At 35.6% G+C, this 21,126-nt stretch overlaps 1 protein-coding gene across 2 annotated transcripts; it reads right to left on the reverse strand.

Moving 5' to 3' along the window:
- Positions 1-540: 540 nt before the first annotated feature.
- Positions 541-21,115, reverse strand: ERI1 (exoribonuclease 1). 2 transcript variants are annotated; one of them, XM_017644087.3, is made up of 7 exons: positions 20,869-21,115; positions 16,761-16,939; positions 13,860-14,070; positions 10,569-10,652; positions 9,103-9,212; positions 7,009-7,123; positions 544-3,615 (listed from the first exon to the last, which is right to left on the reverse strand). In XM_017644087.3, exons 1-7 carry the CDS (start codon positions 20,974-20,976, stop codon positions 3,373-3,375), a joined length of 1,050 nt encoding a protein of 349 aa, XP_017499576.2. In that variant the 5' UTR covers positions 20,977-21,115; the 3' UTR covers positions 544-3,372. The 2 variants fall into 2 exon arrangements, with proteins under 2 accessions (XP_073075175.1, XP_017499576.2); XM_073219074.1 differs by lacking the exon at positions 10,569-10,652 and having other exon boundaries at positions 541-3,615.
- Positions 21,116-21,126: the final 11 nt, after the last annotated feature.

Here is a 21,126-nt window from a genome sequence, read left to right on the forward strand (position 1 = left end):
TCTTTTCTGCTCTTTGTTGCATCTGAAGTAGGTTATTTGTTATCATCTTGGGGGAGTCAAAAGTCATACACAGATTTTCGACTGCATGGGGAATCGACACCTCTAACCCCTGCTTTGTTCAAAGGTCAACTGTATAAAACAATCAAAAAGGAATTAACAAAATGGAGGTAACAATTCTTACCTAGCAATAATTACCCTAAATGTAAATGGTTTAAATTCCCCAATTAAAAGACAGTGAGTGGCTGCATGGATATAAAAACAAGACCTAACTATATGCTGCCGGTAAGAGAATCATTTAAGCTTAAAGTACAAGCATAGGCTGAAAGTGAAAGGATAAAGGTACTCCCTGCAAGTGGAAAACAGAAAAGAGCAGGGGTACCTCTACCTCTTTCAGACAAAATAGACTTTAACTCAAAAGCTGTAGCAAGAGACCAAGATAATGATTATATAATATAATAAAAAGGTCAATTCATCAAGGCGATATAATAAATATAAATACATACATCCCCAATATGGAAGCACTGAAACACATTAAACTCAACAGATCTGAAGGCAAAAATAGGCAGCAATGCAATAAAAAGTGGAGGACTTCAATACCCCACTTTCAACAGTGGATAAGTCATCTAGGCAGAAAATCAATAAGGAAATAATGGACTTGAATGATACTTTACACCAAATGGACCTAATAGACAAAAACGGAATATTCAGTTCAATAGCAGAACACACATTCTTCTCTAGCACACATGGAACATTCTCCAGGAAGGTCATATGTTAGGCCACAAAATAAATCTCAACAGATTTAAGATTGAAATCATATCAAGTATCTTTTCTGACTACAACGGCATGATACTAGAAATCAGTAACAGGAGGAAAGCTATGAAGTTCACAAATATGTAGAAATTAAACAAAACACTTCAGAGAAAACAATGGATCAAAGAAAAAATTAAGAGAACTCAAAAAATATCTTGAAACAAATAAAAATTGTGTACATATATATAATAGAATATTAATCAGCCATAAAAAAGAAGGAAGTCCTACCATTTGCAACAAATGTGAATTAACCTGGAGAGCTAAGTGAAATAAGCCACACGGAGAAAGAGAAATACTGTACGGTTTGACTTAAATGTGGGATCAAAAAAAAAAAAGCCAGTTTTCATAGAAACAGAATAGAAGGGTGGTTGCCAAGGGGTGGGGATGGGGTGGAAAAGAGGGATGTAGGTCAATGGGCACAGATTTTCAGTTATGAGTAAGATCTAATGTACATGGTGACTATGGTTAATCATGACATTATACAGGTGAAAGTTGCTGAGAATAGGCCCTAAGCATTCTCACCAACACCAAAAACGAATCAGCTATATGAGGTGATGTATTTGTTAATTATCTTTATCTTGTTAATCATTCCACAATGTATAAATCATCACACACCTACATATATAGAATTATAGTCATCAATTATTCCTCAATAAAGTTAAAAAACAAAAAAGGGTAAAGCATCACCAGCTATAAAACATTAACAGATAAAGGATTTGGTTGATCTACAGATACTGAGAGCTTATAATGCTGAAAGTCTTAAAAAAGAAACACAAAATGAGTTTGTTGGTACTTGGATACCTGGCAAAAAGAAACATAGGCAAAGAAATTAGCAGCTTAACTTAAAAACAAACCAAACAAGATGGCAATGTAGTAGTTCTTTGGCAACCTCAGATTTCCCAATTGCAACTTTAGCTGTTTATGAGCAATTCTAGAAGCTGGGGAGAAATCACTACTCTTTGGCTAGAGCAGGACTTTGAATTCTACAGTAAGGTGACTCTGTGGGAAATCACCTAAGGAGTGTGCCTAGTGGACCTCCAGGCATCCACACCTCAATAAGTAATGTGCTATTCTCTGTTCCTCTGCCCTGGTATAGTAACTCAATAAGGACTTGAAGGAAATTCTTGAAAACTTTCAGCAATATTTTATGGTATGTTATATGGTACAATTTGGGATTCACAAAAATCTCAGAGATGTCTGCCTCACCCCAAGATTTTACCGTACAAACCTAAAATAGCTCAATTTCCTGCTTCACTATATTCCGTATCAATTTGTCTACCCTTGTGCCTTCTGTTGGCCACTTGTTAAGTCTTTATTATACCAATTCTAAGGCAGAAATTCTTTCAAGTAAGAAACCTACAGCACTGTGTAGAGACTTCTCATACCAAGAAAAATGCCTACTTTTCTCCTATGCCTCAGCATTGGAAAAATCCTATAAAATTCATTAAAGCAGCATCACAGTTATTATTAGAAAGTAAAAGAAAATCAGCAGATTGTTCCATGAAAGCTCTCTGGGAAAATTCAATTGTGAAAATTTGGATTTTCAGCTTCTAGATATGAAGAGTTTTACTTTCTCAACTTTGTAAATATATTTTTTGTTTTTAGAATTAGTTAAGAACAACTTAACATTCAGTGGTCACTCACTACATAAATTCATTTTTAATAATAAAAATGTCAGATATAGTAGAAAGCATTATTTGACTTTATTAACCTCACTTATATTGAATACAAATGCAAAATTAAGTGCTGACCCTTAATTTTACATCTATTTCAAAGCATGGTCTCTAAAATTTAAAAATTAAGGCAGACACACACACACACACACACACAAGGGGGAGGAAGACCAAAAAACCTCACTAGTTTTTCTATGTATTATAAAACTCAAGCTACAGTCCTTATATTCCTTTAAATGATATTTTCTTCTGACTGTCCATTAATCTCACTAGTAACTGAATTTTTAACAAGACCCCATAATCTATCACAAGTCTTCCAATTATGAAAAAAGAAATGTAGGCAGATTATTATACCAAGCAATTGATGAAATTCACTACACACAGCCGAATTTCATACGTAAACTTCAAAAATCAAAATGGTATTCTTAGAACCCAAATGCTAAATAAGGCGCACCTTCCAATCTTTTCTGCATTTCAAGAAATGATTTGATCTAATGATGTTAATGTAGAAATACATTATATATTTTAAAACCAATAAAATATGACATTCAAGGGGAGAGCCAATAAACCTTTGCATTTTAAAATCAAAGGGAACACATTTGGCCACTTAAACTATAAAATGTAGTAATATAGTTCTAAGCAGGGACAGTTACTGTGTAACAAATATTGCTCTTATCAAAAGTGCTGGTGACAAAGAATTCAACAGCCCTCCCCACGGACTCTGTCCATATACATATATGTATATATGCGTAAGTGTAGTAAGATTTTAAGTGTTTAAGGTGCATAAATTTTGCACTGCAGGACTAATTCAGTAAGTATTCATCGGCTACCTCTTTGTAGCAACTCCACTTAGAGTAAATGATCCACCGGCAAAGGGAAAAAAATGTTGCTATTTTTTAGAATGTGGCATTTGTGGAGCTGGAGTGCCCTCTATCGGTAATGACGAGGACACACTCATTAGCTGTCCCGCATGCATTTTCTCATTAATTCGGAGTTCACATCCATCTTGAAGCATTCGAACTGCTATTCGGGCAATGTTCTTAGAGTCATCAAGACCACTGTGAGGCCGCCCATCATAATCCATTCCAAGTTTTTCAAGCATTATTGTCAGTTTGGTTTGGCTTCTAGGAACCTGAAATATAAACAGCTTAGTAAATAATTCTTTAGTATTCAAAAAGTCATTGTGAAATAGAAAAATGAGAAACAAAATTCACAGTAATAACTAAGTAACATTAAAGGGTAAATACTCATCAAATGTAGCAATAACTCAAACCTTCAGCGTTTTAAATAAATGACCTTAAGAGTTTTAGATGAGAATATATTTAAACAGATGGAATCCTCAAGACATCTAAAAAGTCTTCAGTTTTATACTTTAATACATACTTTTCAAAAGGAAATGTATTGTTCTAGACATCTAAGTTGAAGCTCTATCATTTTGATCAAAACGTTTCTTGAATGGTATTTTCCTGTAATGCATTATTTTATTTGACTGACTACTTAGACAGATACACCAAAAAATATTTAGCCTTTCTAGATGATTAGAGATAAAGAAGATAAAGAATGAAATACAATGCCACAAGGTATTTTTCAACCTATTTAAATACCTGCTCCACTTTAACAAACATAAACAGAAAACAACAAATGTTGGTGAGGATGTGAGGAACTGGAATCCTCATGAATTGCTGGTGGGAATGTAAAACGGTGCAGCTACTATAGGAAACAGTATGGAAATTCCTCAAAAAATTAACACTGAATTACCATATGATCCAGCAATTCCACTTCTAGGTATAAACCCAAAGAACTGAAAACAGGGACTAAACAGATATTTACACACCTATGTTCATTTGAGCACTGTTCAAAATAGCCAAGAGGTGGGAAGCAACCCAAGTGTCCATCAACAGGTGAATGGATAAACGAAATATGATCTATAAATACAATGGAATATCACTTGGCCTTCAAAAGGAAGGAAATTCTTAAACAATGGAGTATTATTTAGCCTTATAAAGGGAGGAAATTCTGATACATGCTACATGTATAAACCTTGAAGATATTATGTTAAATGAAGTAAGTCAGTCACAAAACGACAAATACTCTAGGATTCCACTTAAATGAGGTACCTAAAGTAGTACAATTTATAGGGAACAGAATGACTACCTGGGGCTGGAAGAAGGGGGATTAGGGAATTTGTTCAAAGGGTACAGAGTTTCAGTTTTGGAAGATGAAAAAGTTCTGGAACTGGATGGTGGTGATGGCTGTAAAACATGAATGTTCCCAATGACACTAAATTGTACACTTAAATATGGTGAAAATGGTAAATTTTATGTTACATATATTTTACAATAAAAAAAACTCAGAGATAACATAAAAAGTCTTAGATAGTGCTAGAAAAATGGTCAACTCTAATAAGCAAAGGCCAGTTCACTCAATCATGTTTAAGATTTTAAAACTGAAAACCTGGATGAAGAACATATAAACCTCATGCTTCCTCTGGTCTAGCAAGAAAACATTCTCAGCAAGTGTCTAACTTGAAAAGCAAATGGTACGAAAACTGGGAATGGTAGAAAACTGTATGTCAGATTTTCCTGAGTGATCTGAAGAAGACCTGCAAATCTAGCCTCTTAGCACACATTTTCATCACAGAAACCAAATGAACAAGTCACGTAAGAACTTCGAGAAAGCATTTGGCTTCTAGCAACAAGATTCTTAGATTTCAAAGGAAACTGAGTCTTTGCAACACATTGCAACACGAAGTCTTAAGTGTTCATGCTTTTGCTTGGGAGTGACAGAGAGGCCAGCAAGTCTCAAGGCTTGCTGAAAGTCATCTGGAAAAACTGGGGAGAATCAGACAGCATTTCTCCTCCCTTTCAATACCAGAGTGTGACTAGGTAAAAAGGACCCTTTCTCTGAATCTTCTGTTCGGCTAGAGAATTTGACTTTGAGAAAAGAACTTTTGTAAGGAATAGTCTGGTCATACATAGGAGATGAGACTCATTGACCTGCCTCTAGAAAAGTTGTGGATTTCTGCAAAAGAAGAGGGTCCTGTCATTTGCACAAAAGCAATGAACATTTCACTGCAGTCTCCAACTTTTTACCTGGGTAAGCAAACTTTTTCTTATTTAATAATACGAAGAGCAAGGGTAGAATTTATTTAATTTCAGTGGAAAATGAAATTCATGTGAACTTATCTCATCTAAGCAAGAATTGAGTATTTGTATAGGAAAAACCAAATACAAAGGAGCAAAACACAGGTTTCATCTGAAAGAGGTTGATTTCATCCTTTACTTTTACTTCAAAAGCAACTTTAATGCACATATAGAACTATAAGAGAAATGAAGAAACTAACACAATTGTATAATTTTGTAAATAATAAACCTATATTTGAGTCTGATCATGCCAATAAAATAAAAATTTTTTGTTTTTAAAAATCTTATATAAAATTGTGTCTTTGGCTCTTTTTATTCACATTTTATCAGCCTACTTAGAGAAAAAGCAAGCCCTATTTTAAATCTAGGCTAGTTATTTAACAAAAAAGTATTATGTTTGCCTTAAAGGGTTTTCAAATTTATGAAAAGGAAAGATTAATTTCATATTTAATGATCTATCTCCAATCTCCACTCTCAAAAAAGATAGTGTAAAAAGTCATTTTTAGCTTTCAAAAGGAGAAAGGAATACTTTATCCATACCATACAGAAAAGACCATACATTGTTAGCAATGTATATAGAACTATGTGACAAGACTTTAGGCCTACTTGGTTAAGGCAAACCAAAAAAAAAAAAAGGAGGAGAAGGAAAAATTTTCAAGTTTACAAGTTTCCGTGACCTGCAGTAATTGACATTACAGTTGGTTATCTGTTACAAAGAAGAGAAAAACACACAGAAAAGAGCATCCTTATAAACTGGCCAACATAAACATACTCACAGAAAAATATTCTCTATCCTGAAGAACACTGGTGATTTTTTTTTACCTTAATATATCTACAACTTTCTGACTACTCTAATGTACTATGAGCTGTACATGTTTTTATGCAGACTTGAAAATTATTTTACGGTTTTACTAATCATTACTCATTATCCTTAGAATAAATAAAAGCTGCAAGTGTCTGCTGAGGAGAAGATGGCCCAGTACTGCTGAGGGCCATGGTGGAAGACCGCCATTTGTTAGAAGACTTGCAATACTATTTTAAAAATTTATACTACACACATGTATTAACTTTGATAAAGTGAAAATTCAGTGGGGGACATTTATTCTACAAATAATCCATACATTGTATGCCCCTATAATTTCAAATGTCTATTACTGAAGATCAGGTATGTATAGTTAACCTATGTAAATAATGGTAACAAGGTAAAATAAAAACACCTTATCTTTCTAAACTTGTATGAATAATTCATTAGGAATCTGAAAACTAACAAATTATTTGACCTTTTCCTGTAAAAATCACTTAGTAAATCACAAGTTAATGTACAAGCAAAATATAATAAATTTATGAAGAGCAGTATAATGAATAAAATATAGAAATTTTACCTTGTAAAAGTTCCCATACGACTTTCGAATGTTGATCCACTTTTTAGCAAAAGGAGGATATCTGAGCCTGCTTAACCGGCACTGAATATTCAGAAACTTACTCATATCCCATGAACTTATAAATCAAAAAAGAGGGGTGAAAAAAGGACAAAATAAATGCTAAACTCTTTTTACAAGTAAGTATTTTCCACCATTCTATTTGTTTTTTATTTACATATGTACAATCACACCTAACATCAAGCTTGGAAAATGAACCTTTTTTCTTTCAAAATACTAATCCAAAAATAAACTTTAAAATTAAACAAAAGAAGTCAGATACATTCAATTTTTTTCACAAACTGATTAATTCTTATTAGGCTTATCATGATCATTTTTATGGTTCTAATTACCTGGGCAGAACTGTATTGTCTTATTTTTTTTGGTAGTTCTAAAAGAACTCTGCTAAGCTTACTTTTAATGCCAGGTTGATCACATTAGTAAGTTCGTTGAGACTGTGCTTTGAAAAAAAAAAAAAAAGAAAAGAGTAAAATACTTGAAAGAGACAAAAGTCGTTGGTATCAAGAATACAATTTGTTCTGTTACAGTTTATGTTTCTACATCACTAATCAACTTAGGTAGTTAGGTAAAAGGTCACTGACTGTGTAATATGGAAATTGTATTGACTCACACACAGTTGTATGCCCCTACATACAGGCAAAGGGAGTCAGATTAATAGCGGTAGAAACTATAACCTTCAGTAGGAAAGGAAAAAGCTCTCAATCAGCTGCTGTAATGATGATGGGAATATGTTTAGGGGTGTTTTGAGGAAATTAAAAACAAGTGCCTGTCTCCAGGACCCGATCGCTTCTATGCACTTGTAATATCCTCTGAGGTAACTTCCACCTACCCTGAGCTGTTTGCCTGGGCCGTCCAAATTACTTCTGGAAGCATCAATTATCATTTTATTTAGTACTCTGGTTATGAAATTACATTAAGTTTTGAATGATGTACCCTAGAGTGTGAGGTCTTTATAGAATTGCACACGGTGTTATGACAGAAATGCGCACATACCTTAGCAAGAACACTTACTCATCCATGTGTAAAGTCAATGGATTTCTAAGAGGTCTATCAACATTTTTCTAAACTTCTAGTTTTAAACACAATTACAATGTGATTAAATCCAATGCTCTTTTCCTATTGTATGTGAGGGTCTCTAAACCTCTGTGTAGGTGACATCTCAGCTTTAGTGTACAATCTGTGCACAATTTGAAACAGAAATTGATTAGGACTTCCTTCTTCAACTTTAGTAGCATACGGCACAGGAGCTGCCCTGGCACAATGCCTATAACCTCTCTGATCTTCCCACTTACCTATTCATTGCACAGATGTTTTTAAGCATACACTACAATAAGCATTAAGGAACATTATCATGAACCAAAAGCTTACTCTGGAAGGATTTCTAACCTCCTTGCAAACACAAGTCTTACATACATAAAGTTTAGATACCAGAATATTTAGTCAGATACCAACATGAATGGTATGTATCACAGAGGCTATTAAGATGCCAAGGGGAAAAAAGACAATGTGAGTTGTAGTATCTGGAATAAAACACAAGGTGGGGAAGAGCAATGAAGCAGCAGTCAAGGAAGAGAGCCTCCAGCAGAGAGGAAAGCGTTGAGTACACAGAGAAAGGATAAACTTGTGACTAGTGGGCAAGCCTGACCAGAGTGAAAAAGAACCTTGGCAGGTGGATTAGGCTACACAGGAAGCAGGGATTAGACAAGAGACCTGGAAAGCCAGACTGAGGGGTTCAGACTTTTTTAAGCGAGGAAGTAGCATGACAGAATTTTATTGAAGTCATTTTAGTTTTGCATTTCAATATTTATCTTTCTCGAGTCCTGCATGAGACCATTATCATCACTTTCCTTCCTCTCTTTGAACCCTAGGATTCAAAATTTAACTGGGAATAAGAATGTTAAAGGAAAAATACTGTCTCCTGTGGGGAACTCTAGGACTGTTAGTAAAGAATATATTTTGTGCTCATTCCAACAGTTAAATAAGGACATCTTTAATCTTAAAAAGTAGATTAAAAAGATAATTCTCCTAAATACTCACCCATCTGTTAATATAGAGTATTTATATTTTGTTCCTAATTCCTTCAATTTCATCCAGTCAATTACTTTCTTTAGTACCAGAGGGAAGGTATCAGCTCTGTCTACCTGATCCTGAGGATATAAAAGCAAAATACAGAAAAATCAGAGGAGCTACATGCAATCCTACAAAGCATTCAGACATAAACAATAGAAGGAAAAGAACAGTATGAGAAAGTCTTCTCTGTGATATTTTAAACATTTCATGATTTCCTCAGCTGAGATCCACCTACCATTTCATTTTTAAGACAATTAAAAATTGTTTATAGCCAAATATTAGGGACTGTTTTCAGATGAAGTATATAGTCATCCCCAAATTAAATTTTAAGCCAGTGATTCTCTTTTTTTTAGGCATCAACCTAGTGGCTTCCTGATTGTCCCAAAGGGAGCAAAAGACAATTCCTTCTCAGCTGAAAGCTACAGCTCTCAGAAGTGGCCTAGCTATCTGGAAGCTCACGTCTTTCCACAACATACTACTACACACTGCTACCAGAATCTTCTTAAAATGTAAATCTGGTCCATCACATCACTTTCCTGCTGAAAATCCTCCAACACTTCCCGAAGCTTTCAGGATAAAAAGACACACAAGACTTCTCATGATCTGGCTTGCCTCTGCTCCCACATTAGCTTTATTTTCGACCATTTTCTTACCAGCCCATACATACTTGAACCACTCTGAACTGCTTTCAGTTTAGCCATTCACACCTAAAATGGCCAGTCCCTCTTTTCTGCCTATTTGCCTATCATGATTCAGCCCAAGTTCTCCAACTGGAGGAACTTCTTCCCAGGACAGCCCTCCATTTCCTCTGTCACAATAAGCCTTTTTTATAGATGCCCATAATACCCGCAAAAAACACTGACTTATTTGTCAGTCTTCGTAAACCCATTGCCACCACTAGTTTATTCTGTCTGTCCTCCTGAATTCAGACTGTTAAGTGAGCAGAGATGAGATACTGACTTAACCTTTGCATTCCTAGTAGCTTAGCAAATATTGTAGTAGGCACTCAAATATTTGATGAGTGAATGAATGAATAAAGGACCTAAATACATGAACAAAGGGCCTCCCACATTAGAATACAACCAAAAACCAGAGGCCTAAAACAAAATAATTAAGCTATGGACAGAGTCAGGTTGTAAACAGGAACATTTTAAAAATCATCTCCAAGTTCAGCATGATAACACTTACTTTACTATCAATCCAAACAATTGAAACCTAAGATCATTAAAGCTCCTTAAAAGGAAAGACTGAGGAAGATTTTACTAAGTGAAAAAAAATTCGCTTTTCCATATTTTAAGGACTACAATTATCGAGCAAGGAGACTATCACATTAACTGTTACAATAATAATAGTAAAATATGTCTTACCACTATGAAAAAAAATGCCTAATTTTAAAACCTCTAACTGCAAGAAAAGGAACATAGAATTAGAACCTGAGTAATTCCAGTTAGATTGATGCAGAAATCAGAAAGTTGTGTGTTAATCTCTGGTCTCACATACTGCTGAAACGTATCTTCCTACAAGGGAAAGACAGCGTGTTGAAGTATTTTCTGTGACTTAAGATATATGACACATGATATATGACAAATTCAGCCCCACCAGGTTGTAATTTTATCAGTGCTTATGACATAGACCTTTCTACAATTTTAACAATTTAAGGATAATTCTCCACTCCCACAGCAACTCTAATTTTTGAATTAAAAAATCATAGTTCATAGTTCAAAATTTTTTAGGATAAAGTAAGGGTCTGAACATAAGACTTCAAAGTTTAAATAACCATTTTCCTGAGGAGCGATTTGTTGATAATTCTGGTTATAATATTCTGAAACAGTAAAGCCTTTAATATACCCTCTACTTCAAGACACTAAAAGCTTTTAAAATAATAAACTCTCTTGAAGAAATGCCAGTCTTCATATTAGCTCGATACTGCTCATTACTCCTGAATAATCTTTCTTGCTATATTAAGATTCCATTAAACTGAATTCTGAATAGTCAAAATTTAACTATATGATATGCAGTAGTTTAAAGGGTGATAATACTCTGTTTTTGTAGCAATTTTTAACTTCTTCAAGAAGCTTTCTTGCTTGCCTTCTTATTTTATGCTCCCAACAAATCTGAGAACTCAGTAAGGCCAGACGTTACTGAGCTCAGAGCTCTAGGTGTTTTTTCCCTCTAGCCCAATTCTGCCTCCCCGCTAAGCTAGAACATACTAAGTCACTTGTTAAAAATTAAGGACAATCTCAAAGTTAAAGGCAGCAATTGTTAATACTTGGTAGATATGGAGAAAAAGAAAATACCTCTTATGGCAGAAAATTTAAAAATTAAGAAAAGCAAGTGTTTATATTTCTGAAGAATTTCTGCACACTAGTGCATGGTTACTAACAACTGTGAAAGAACAAAAGTAAAGAACAGCAAAGGATACTTGAACTTCAATGACCAAATATTCATTGACCAAATATTTAATAATCACTTATATTACTTAGTAAGTTAAAAGGTGGTAAGGGTTATTTAAAAATAAAGTAGAGCAGATAAGGGGTTCAGAAACTCTGGGTGTGGGGGTTTAAACTATAAACAGGTAGTCAGTCAGGTTTTACGTAGGAGGTGAGAGGGAAGGCCTGGAAGGGAGGAAGGGAGGGAGGGAGGAGGGGAGGAAATTAGCAGTAAGACCTTTGGAGGAAAGGAATCAGAGCTAAAGCTCTGGGAGGTGGGTGGGTGGAGCATGCTTGGCATTTCTGAGAAACAGCTAGCAGGTCAGTATGGGACAATGAGAGGTAACAAGAGGCCAGATCACATTAAGGAATATGGCTTTTACTCTGAGTTACATGGGGAGCCACTGAAGGGTTTTCAGCGAGGAGTGAAATGATTTGACTCCTATTTACAGAATGCCTTTGGCCACTATGTTGAGAATTGGCTATAGAGGACAGGATAGAGACTGGTTAGATGGTGAATACAGTAATCCACTCCAGAAATTACTGGGGCTCAGACTATAGAGTCATAGCAGTGCGGTTAAGTGGCTGCGTTCTGGATATATTTTGAAGGCAGAGCAAACAGGAGTTGCTGTTGGAACTGAGTGTGTACAACGTGAGAGAAACAAAGGAGTCAAGGATGACTCTAAGGTTTGTCAATTGAGCAATCAGAAAGACAGAGCTGCCCTCCCTCAAGCTAGGAAAGGCTAAAGACAAAACACGTTGAGGGTAAATTCAAAATGGGACATGTTAAGATGTCTGTTTAAATGCCCAAGTAGAGATGTTAAATAAGCAGCCTAGATTTGGGAAAGAGGTCATCACTGGAAGTCATCGCATATAGACAGGTCCAAAAGGGAAAGGATCTAGGATTGGGCCCTGGGGCATCTGATATTAGGAAATTGTGAAGAAAAAGGGAGAACCAGCCAGGAAACTGTAAAGGAAACTGGAGAAAATTCAAAAGAATGAGGTATACTGGCAGTGACTTGAAGAAAGTGTTTCAGGAGAGTGGTCAGTTCTACCTAGATTTAGGTAAAGGTCAAAGATGACACTGGTTAGGGATTTTAGTGCAATTATGAGACTGAATACATACCTGAAAATCACAGTGGTGTGGGTTTAAGAAAGAATGAGAGGTAACAGAGACCAAAGTATACATAACTTTTTGAAAAAGGTACACCATAGAGGAACAAAGAAACAGGGTAGTTGGCAGGGAAGCATGATCAAGTGAAGGCTTTTTATGGTGTGAAAAATAGCAACAGGTTTGTATGTGATGGGAGCAATAGCGGAGAAAGCAAAGAATCATTAACCTCTACATGACAGAGACTTGCTAGAACAATGTCCCTGGGTAAGAGAGAGGAAGTGGAATCCAGTGAGCCACACAAGATTATTTGCCTTTACAGCAGCCATTTTTCCTTTTATTGACCTTTAGTCTGCTTTGGACAAGGAAATTATACACAGGCTGAATAGAACTAAAAAGATGCTTTCAGCACCACAAAGGAAAAAAATCTATGCATCTGAATATACAAAGCCTTTTCGTACTTCCACCCAACATGTTGGTGGCAACTGGAAATATTACAGAACTTAACTTTTGGATAGATGAGTTGTTATGATATACTTAACTCAAATTTTACAAGGCAAACAGTACTATTTTAGAGAATTCCTGTTGACTTCCCGAACTAGTAACACACTGACAAGTATCCAAAGCACATATATTATATGGCTTAGTAGCCACGGTTATGAGCATCATTTTCCCCATAAACTTTCCACCAGAAAGATGGCCAGTTCTAAGTTGAAAGGTGACTTCTGTAAATTATCATTTTTAGAGATCAGAGCATACATTAGTCTACAGCAGTGGTTCTCAATCCTGATGGCATATCAACTGAGAAGCTTTTTTAAAAAATGCTGGTGCAGGGGCCCCACCACAAAACAACTAAATCAGAATCTCTGGGCAGATAACCAGGCATCAGTGGTTTCTTTTTGTTCTCCAAGCAATTCTGATGTCTAGCTGGATATGTGTTCTAAGCAAACAGAAAAGAACACTATGATTTTAGCTATTGGAAAAGAAGAGAAGCAGGCTCTGAGATTATTTTATTACAGCTTTTCTATCAATCAAGCTGATGCAAAGTACACAGTAGCAAGAGCAAAAAGCTCACTTTGGAATTCTGACGCCTACTGAAACGGCAAAAGAGATCCCCCACCTTACTAGTGAACACCAGAATAGTTGCTGCTAAAAATAAAATTAAAATATAAGAATTCACTTACTATTTCTAAGGTATGGGTATTCAGTAAAACAACAGGAAATTCAATTATTTCATGTATAAACTCAGGTGGGTTACCCTCTTCACAAGTGGCTTCAAAGTCGATAATACAAATGTAGTCATAGTAACTGTCAGCACAATTGCCCTCTTTCAACATCAGCTTCTGTTTCTTGTAATAGTTTTTCAGCCTCTTCTTTAGTACATCCTTTACTCCTCTGAGGAAATAAGAAGGAAATTAACTCTTTAGTCAATTATTCTTTAGTACATCCTTTACGCCTCTGAGGAAATAAGAAAATTAACTCTTTAGTCAATTTTACAATCCAGAATCTGAACTCTTACCTGCTGGCACTGAGTTGAGCAATGACAGTTACAGCATAATTTAGCAAAGGTTAGCTAAAATAAATGTAAAGAAACCAAGATTCAAGCCTAAGTTAGCAAAGAACTAATTAAAATGTAAACAACATCAATATTTTCCTTCACAAGTAACTTCATTTTTGTAGTACATAAGAGCACTTTTCCAATATGTACCCGTATTTCAAACCACAATCCTTGTCAGTTACACTACCAATATAGCCATACCGCCTCATTTACTAAGATGATGTCCATGTATAAAAACTGAAATTGACTGAATTGTTCCACAAATATGAATTTCAGAGTATAAAATTCAATAAATTGAATACATTGTATGATTCCTTCTTTTTTGTTCTTTATAGATTAGACAACTTTAAAACTCCATATGGATAGGAAAGCATCATGAGGCTACCACTTGTCTGTTGAATGTCTGTTAGCTACTTAATCAGGAAAACTAATTTGGAAGATGCCCTAGAGTAAACCATGTCCAGAAGAACATTATCATACTCGGTTAGTTCTTAACTGGAAGTAGGTTTCATAATTTACCAGAGGGAGAATATGATTTAGGATATTTTGAGTATTTTCAAAATATCTGATCCACATATGGGAGGTAGGAAAAGAGTTGTTTTAAATAGAGAACAATGGTTGGCAATGGTAGTCAGGTCCTCCAAACACTATGCATTTCTTCAAAAAATTTAAAGTCATAACTAGTGTCCTATTAATGGTTTCCAAATACAAAATGCTAGTCAAATAATTGCCAATATCTCATAAGGAAACCCTTAGCCCCTTAATATTAAGGCACTGTGAGGACCTCTGTGTCATGTGACAGCTCTGGATTACATTGTCTCTCAACTTCCCTCCCCCCACCTCCCTCCCTTCCTTTCTTTTCCAGGAGGGTATACTTGCTAAAGAGTTGCCTACACACATAAGAGCAACATGAACATAACCAGTTGCACCAGAGAAAAACTTGTCATCTTTAACATGTCCCTTGCCCTCCACATCCAAATAATCACCATTTTTGACAATTCCAACTTAGAAAAACACTCAGAACCTGATTCTCCTTATTCTCTCTGCTACAACTCCCATCAGCAGCTTCCTTAGGACTGTGGCAAATGCCTCCACTATTACAACCCTCCTTTTCCAGCTTTACCTCATCTGAGAATGCCAATTTCCTGCTGAAAACCTTCACTGGCTCTCTTCTGTTTACAAGGTAAAAGGCAGACATTAGCACAGACTTCTTTCACAATGTGGCTGCAAACTATTATTTCATTATTGTCTGCAGATGCTCCCACTCCCCATGGTATATGGAACACTGTACACGAAACATCACTACAAGTAGTTGCATGAATCTGTGGCATGTTTTCGTGTTCTACGACTTTGGTTGTTACAGTAACTGAAGAAAAAGCAAAATCATGTAGTAGAAGCAGAAAACAAAAATTCGGAGTTTTTGAGCTTTTTGCCTGAAATACCCTTCTTCCCTTTTCTGTTTGGCACATCAATTCAAATGTCAGCCCTGAATTCCTGAGACAGATGCTCTTCTGTATTCTCGTGTTGTGCTCGCCCAGACATCTAATATAGCACTGCTTGCTCTGTATTGTGATTATTTGTTTGAATGTTTTCCCCAAAGGCTGTGAGCTTTCCCAAGTGGGGACTACATCTGTTTTACCTTTCTAACTAGAAGGGGAAGAAAAGTATGGGTGCTCTTTGGAAAAGCAGTGAAGCTCTATTTTAAAGCAAAGAGGAAGACTACATTGCTTGTAAGAGAATAAGGATTCAGGGGTACCAAAAACAATAACAGTTTCCATCTATTTCAGACAGTCAGTTTTTCTTGATGCTTAGCAGTTCTACTGTCTACCAAAAATCTGCATGCTTTTCTGGATTCCAAAAAGTCATTCCTGGCACATGCCCCAGGACAACATAAAATCACTTGCTTTGCAAAAACTTATTAAAAACTTGAATGTTTTTAAACATACATTAAAAACATGCATTTAGAAAATGTATGTATGCATACATCTCATTGAAAACACACACAGCTGTGTTTTTTTCTCATTCAATATACAGTTAAATATAATACATACTACCATTCTACATATTTCTAGAAACTAAAACAGAAAAACAAAAATTCCTGGGAGGTAAAGATTTTTTTTTTAATTACTTGGTTTCACAGAAACTGTTTTTAGAAATACAAATAAACGAAAGAAAAAAGAAAAATATTCAATCTCATTAATAAAATATATAATTATCCATCAAACAACAGCTAAAATACTTTAAAACATATCTGGCACGATTCAATATTCCTAGTCATTGCTGGTACACTGTTAAAATATTCATAGGTTTTGACTCAGCAATCCTAGTCTATCATCTAAAGTACTGATAGAAATAATGAGAGTTGACATAAAGATGAACATATTAGAATGTAAGTTATAGCTGTTAAGTTGTTAATAATGATACCTCTTTACAGTAGGATCACAGATTTTAATTTTTCAGCATTTTCAAGATTTTCTAGAATAAGCATGTACTACTTTTATAATTCTTTAAAGTTATTTTTAATTACCTAGTTTCAAGCTTGAATTCTGAAAGTTTAGCTCTGAGTTCTTCCTTACTCATTCTATTAATACAACCATTCGTGATAGCAATTTCTTTGTAAACTGGGTCACTGAAATCACTTGCATTGGAGGTAATGAACTTAGATCCTTTTGTTTCTTGGCCATCAAATCTACATCGTTGCTTTTTCTGGAAACAAAAAAAAGTTTATAAATTAGTACAAACATCTTTTAAGATTCAAACTCCTGAGGCTCTTCATGCTACTCTTCAATGAAAGGTGCATAGGAAAATGAAAGATATACTTCTAATACAATTTACTCTGCTCTTTTCTGAATCATGAGGTTCCATACAGGAAATGAAGCTAAGTAAAAAGAACACTGATATCAGAGTCAGAGCCACCTCAGTACAGAGCCCCATTTACTAGCAGTGACCTGGTTAGTTACGTAATAGCCTCTGATCACCAGTTTCCTTTATCTATATAATAAGGAATAATAATAAGTTTCAAATGGCATTAGTAAGTTGGTAATGGTAATGCTAAGTAGTATTTGGGCAAGATTATTATAAGAATTAAATGAGATCATATATATCAGGCTCCTATTATCATCCCTCTATGCTATGAATAAATGGGAACTTACTACCATCACAGATTGTAGAACCGACCTTTCACAAATAATATTCTAAAAATTTACAAATGAACCAATTTTTAAATGGATTTTTACATTATTATGTCAGTGACTTCCTGAGAATTTAATCTGACTTCATTTCACAAAGTTAACTGAAATTGCCTAATATAAAAACAAAATGGACTAGGAATCTAGTTTAAAAATTCCTAGCACCCAAGGCAAAGGAAATATATTCAGTTTTAAAACACAATTTCAAAGTCACACATATATCAGTTATTCAGGAGAACTACAGTCATATAGTTACTACATTATAAACCTTTTTTCTTTTCTTAAATCAAAATCTGAGTTAAGAAAAAAAAAACACGACTCAATTCTAATCATTTGACAGGTAGTTCCAAATTACTATGCTAAGTCTCAAAGATTCACTTATAAGTTAATTATGCAATTTTACACATGCAATTTTATAAATGAATATTAGGTATGTCCCAGATTTTCAAAAATACTTTGGTACTTACTATTAACCCACACTAAAGCTTGTTAACTTAGTCGTAATTTACCTAATTGTGCCATGAAAACTTTAAAAACAGATTAAGGAAGGATAACCATGGGCAGGCCATAGTCTCTGACTTAGAACTGATCCTGAATGGTCCAGAAACTATTTCCCTAAACTCTCAACTTAATCCAACACACATTTACTGAAATGTAATGCTAGGTATTGTGCTAAAGTGCCCAAGAATTACTCACTACTATCTCCTCTGAGGAAGAAATCGGCAACTCCAAGGACTGAACTGTCCATAAATTGATGAATACCTATATTGAAGTTTCTTGTTAACAAATATTTTTAAAAGCTTATTATGCTGATCTTTGACAAAATGTAAGAATATAATTAGCTTTCAATAATGCATTAAATTTATAATACCTGGTTACTTTATCATTAGAATTTAATCAAGATAATTTATCCTTGGCCTTAAACTTACACAGTATTTTAAACTTCACCTTCCATCAGGTTGAATTTTAGGTCAACATTAATAACAGTTTGTATATAAAAAACAGATGTCTCAATTTAGGCAAATTTTCTCTTTGTCTGAATCCTCTGATTCACTTGCTTAATTCTTACCTAAAACTGTAGCTACAAAAATTATCCCCAAGTAACACTCAAGTCTCTTCTAGATATGCTATAAGTCATGATTTGTACAAAGAAACATCTTGCTTCATCTCCTAGGTCCAACTTTAGCACTCCTCCTTCAGCCAAGTTCAGGACAGAGTCAAGGTCCACTCTTAATGATCAGTGTCTCTTCTCAAATTTCACATCTAGCACACTAACTTTTCCAAAGAAGGATGCTTAAGTCAATCCATTAAGGGACAGAAGGAAAACATCAGAAACCCTACATTTATTATTGATCTACAAAAACATAAATTAGTTCACTAAATAATATGTAAATGACAGCGACATCCTCCCCAATGTCTATGTCCATGTGTCATACATAACATAAAGTACTAGCCATAAAATGAGAAAAATGGAGACAGACTCCACAGTAGAGAGAGGAATTTTCACTTTCATCGTATTGACACATTTTGCAATTTTCATGTATGCAAGTAAGAGGCTGTATAACTTACATTATCCCAAATAAGAGAATCTTTACATCATGGGAAGTGACATGAAAATCTTTAATACTGAAAAAGATGTTTACTGACTACCTTGTGGCAAAGTACTTTAAGTGCTATTGAACTTAAAGATGAGTTACATGTTTTTTACAAAAAGACAGGTATTCCAAAATTGCTATCATTTTCTGTGATGAGAAAGGATTAATAGCTAGATCCTTGGAAGTTTTGTTTTCTCTCAATGAATAAAATATGTTGTCTCAAGAAGAAAGAAAGTATGTTTTCACAATAAGTTAAAAGTAACTGCTTATCAAAAGAAACTTCCTGTGGCAAGAACATTTTGAAAATGGATGTTCTGGAGATGTTTCCACTCTTTTATTGCCCAAAACTGTACATTCCCCAAACAACAATAACAAAAAACCCTCTACATCTACACACTAAAATGGACTTAAAAGTATAACTTAATTTGATTAAAATTCTTCCAAAGCACGAGTACTGATGAAATTTGAACTTGATCGGTTAAAAATATAAAAATGCAATACCTACTGGTTTACAAAAGACAACTGACATTAGGGATAATGAAAACGTACTTAGCCAAATTCCAACAAAATATTTTGCTTAACTGAAACTTTTTTAAAAAAATTAAAACTGTATCATCATTTATTAAGAGTGCCATTTATTTAAACAATAGGTTATTAACAAATATTGACTAAAACCAACTGGAACACAGACCCAAGCCTTAAATTGTTATACTTCCAAGTTTTAAGAGTTCAAATACAATTAAGTAGATTCAACCACACACTTCTCTTATGAAAAAAAACTTTGAAAAATTATTTTTAAACTTACATGATCATGTTATTGGCAGTGTCTCAGACTGAAGAGGAGGTGGGGTGGAAGAGTGGTTCTTTAGAGAGAGGGGACATGGAAGGCCTCTTACCAAGTAATATTTTAAGGAGAAAGAGGTAACTATGCAAGACCCAGAGGAGAGCATGCAGAGGAAAGGGAGCATACAAAGACCCTGACAATGAAGTCCATGCACCATAAAAGAACTAAGGAACCCAGGGGAAGTGACAGCAAAAAAGAACTGTGTGAGATGCACTTAGCAAGAGCCAGGAACCAGGCCCAGATGCAGGAGTGGAGGGGGGGGATCAGCAAATTGCAGACTAAAGAGGGGAAAAACCAAGTTAATGTTATCAAAAGATCATTCTAGCTGTTATGTATAGAATTGACTGTAGATAGAAAGAACAAGAGCTAGGAAGCCTCCAGCAAGTACCTACTCTATGAGGTACTCAGCATGCATTTGTTTCTGAGAAAACGATCCCATTTTGCTATTAGATTATTTAGTCTGCAGCGCTAGTTAACAGTAACTATGAGATGAGGAAGTTAAGTTTTAAGACCGTTTTTACAAAATTGCCACTGCAACCAGAATTTACTAGTGAGTTTTCAGTTATTAAGAAAATCAGTCATATATACTGTATTTACATGATAGTAATAAATGGGGAAAAAAACGGTGAGGGGGGAACGAAGCTACAGTAGAACAATCACCTGTTAAAGCTGGGAGGAGGTGGGCTCAAGGTCTTACGAAGCGACATACTTCTGGGCATATGGTGTAATTTTTTAAAAATATAAGCTAAGAGCTAGACAGAATGCCAATAGCAACAGGGTGCACAGAATGTGTACAGAATTCCCACCACGACTTACAATACCACAGTTCACACACTTCAGTCTTGGCCGTTTCTCACAGCCAGGGGGGTAATTTGGACCCGAGTGGGCTCAATGACAACCAGCCCGTGTACACGCCCCCGGAGCTGCGGACAGGGCAACCGGCAGGGCTGGGGTCGCAGGGTTCTGCGGAGCACCCTACCAGCCAAGGGTGCGCGGGCGGACTCTCACCTCGGGATTCGGACGCCGCGGCTCCTCCCCACACTCCGACCCGGGCGGCTCTTGCCGCGCTGGAGTCACGGCCTCGCCGCCAGGCTGCGTGCCCTGCTCACTCTCCATGCCGGTATCACTGCTGGAGCCCGACACTCGCTCACTCTCACTCAGCCAAGCCCGAGAGCCTCGCCTTTCTCCGTTGAAAATTTACCGGGCTCGCGTTCCCGCGGTGGCGGCCACACAAACTCAAGCGGACACCGCCCACTTCCGGAAGCG

This window comes from Manis javanica, chromosome 12 (assembly GCF_040802235.1).
Source record: "Manis javanica isolate MJ-LG chromosome 12, MJ_LKY, whole genome shotgun sequence".
In the NCBI taxonomy this organism is placed as follows: domain Eukaryota; kingdom Metazoa; phylum Chordata; class Mammalia; order Pholidota; family Manidae; genus Manis; species Manis javanica.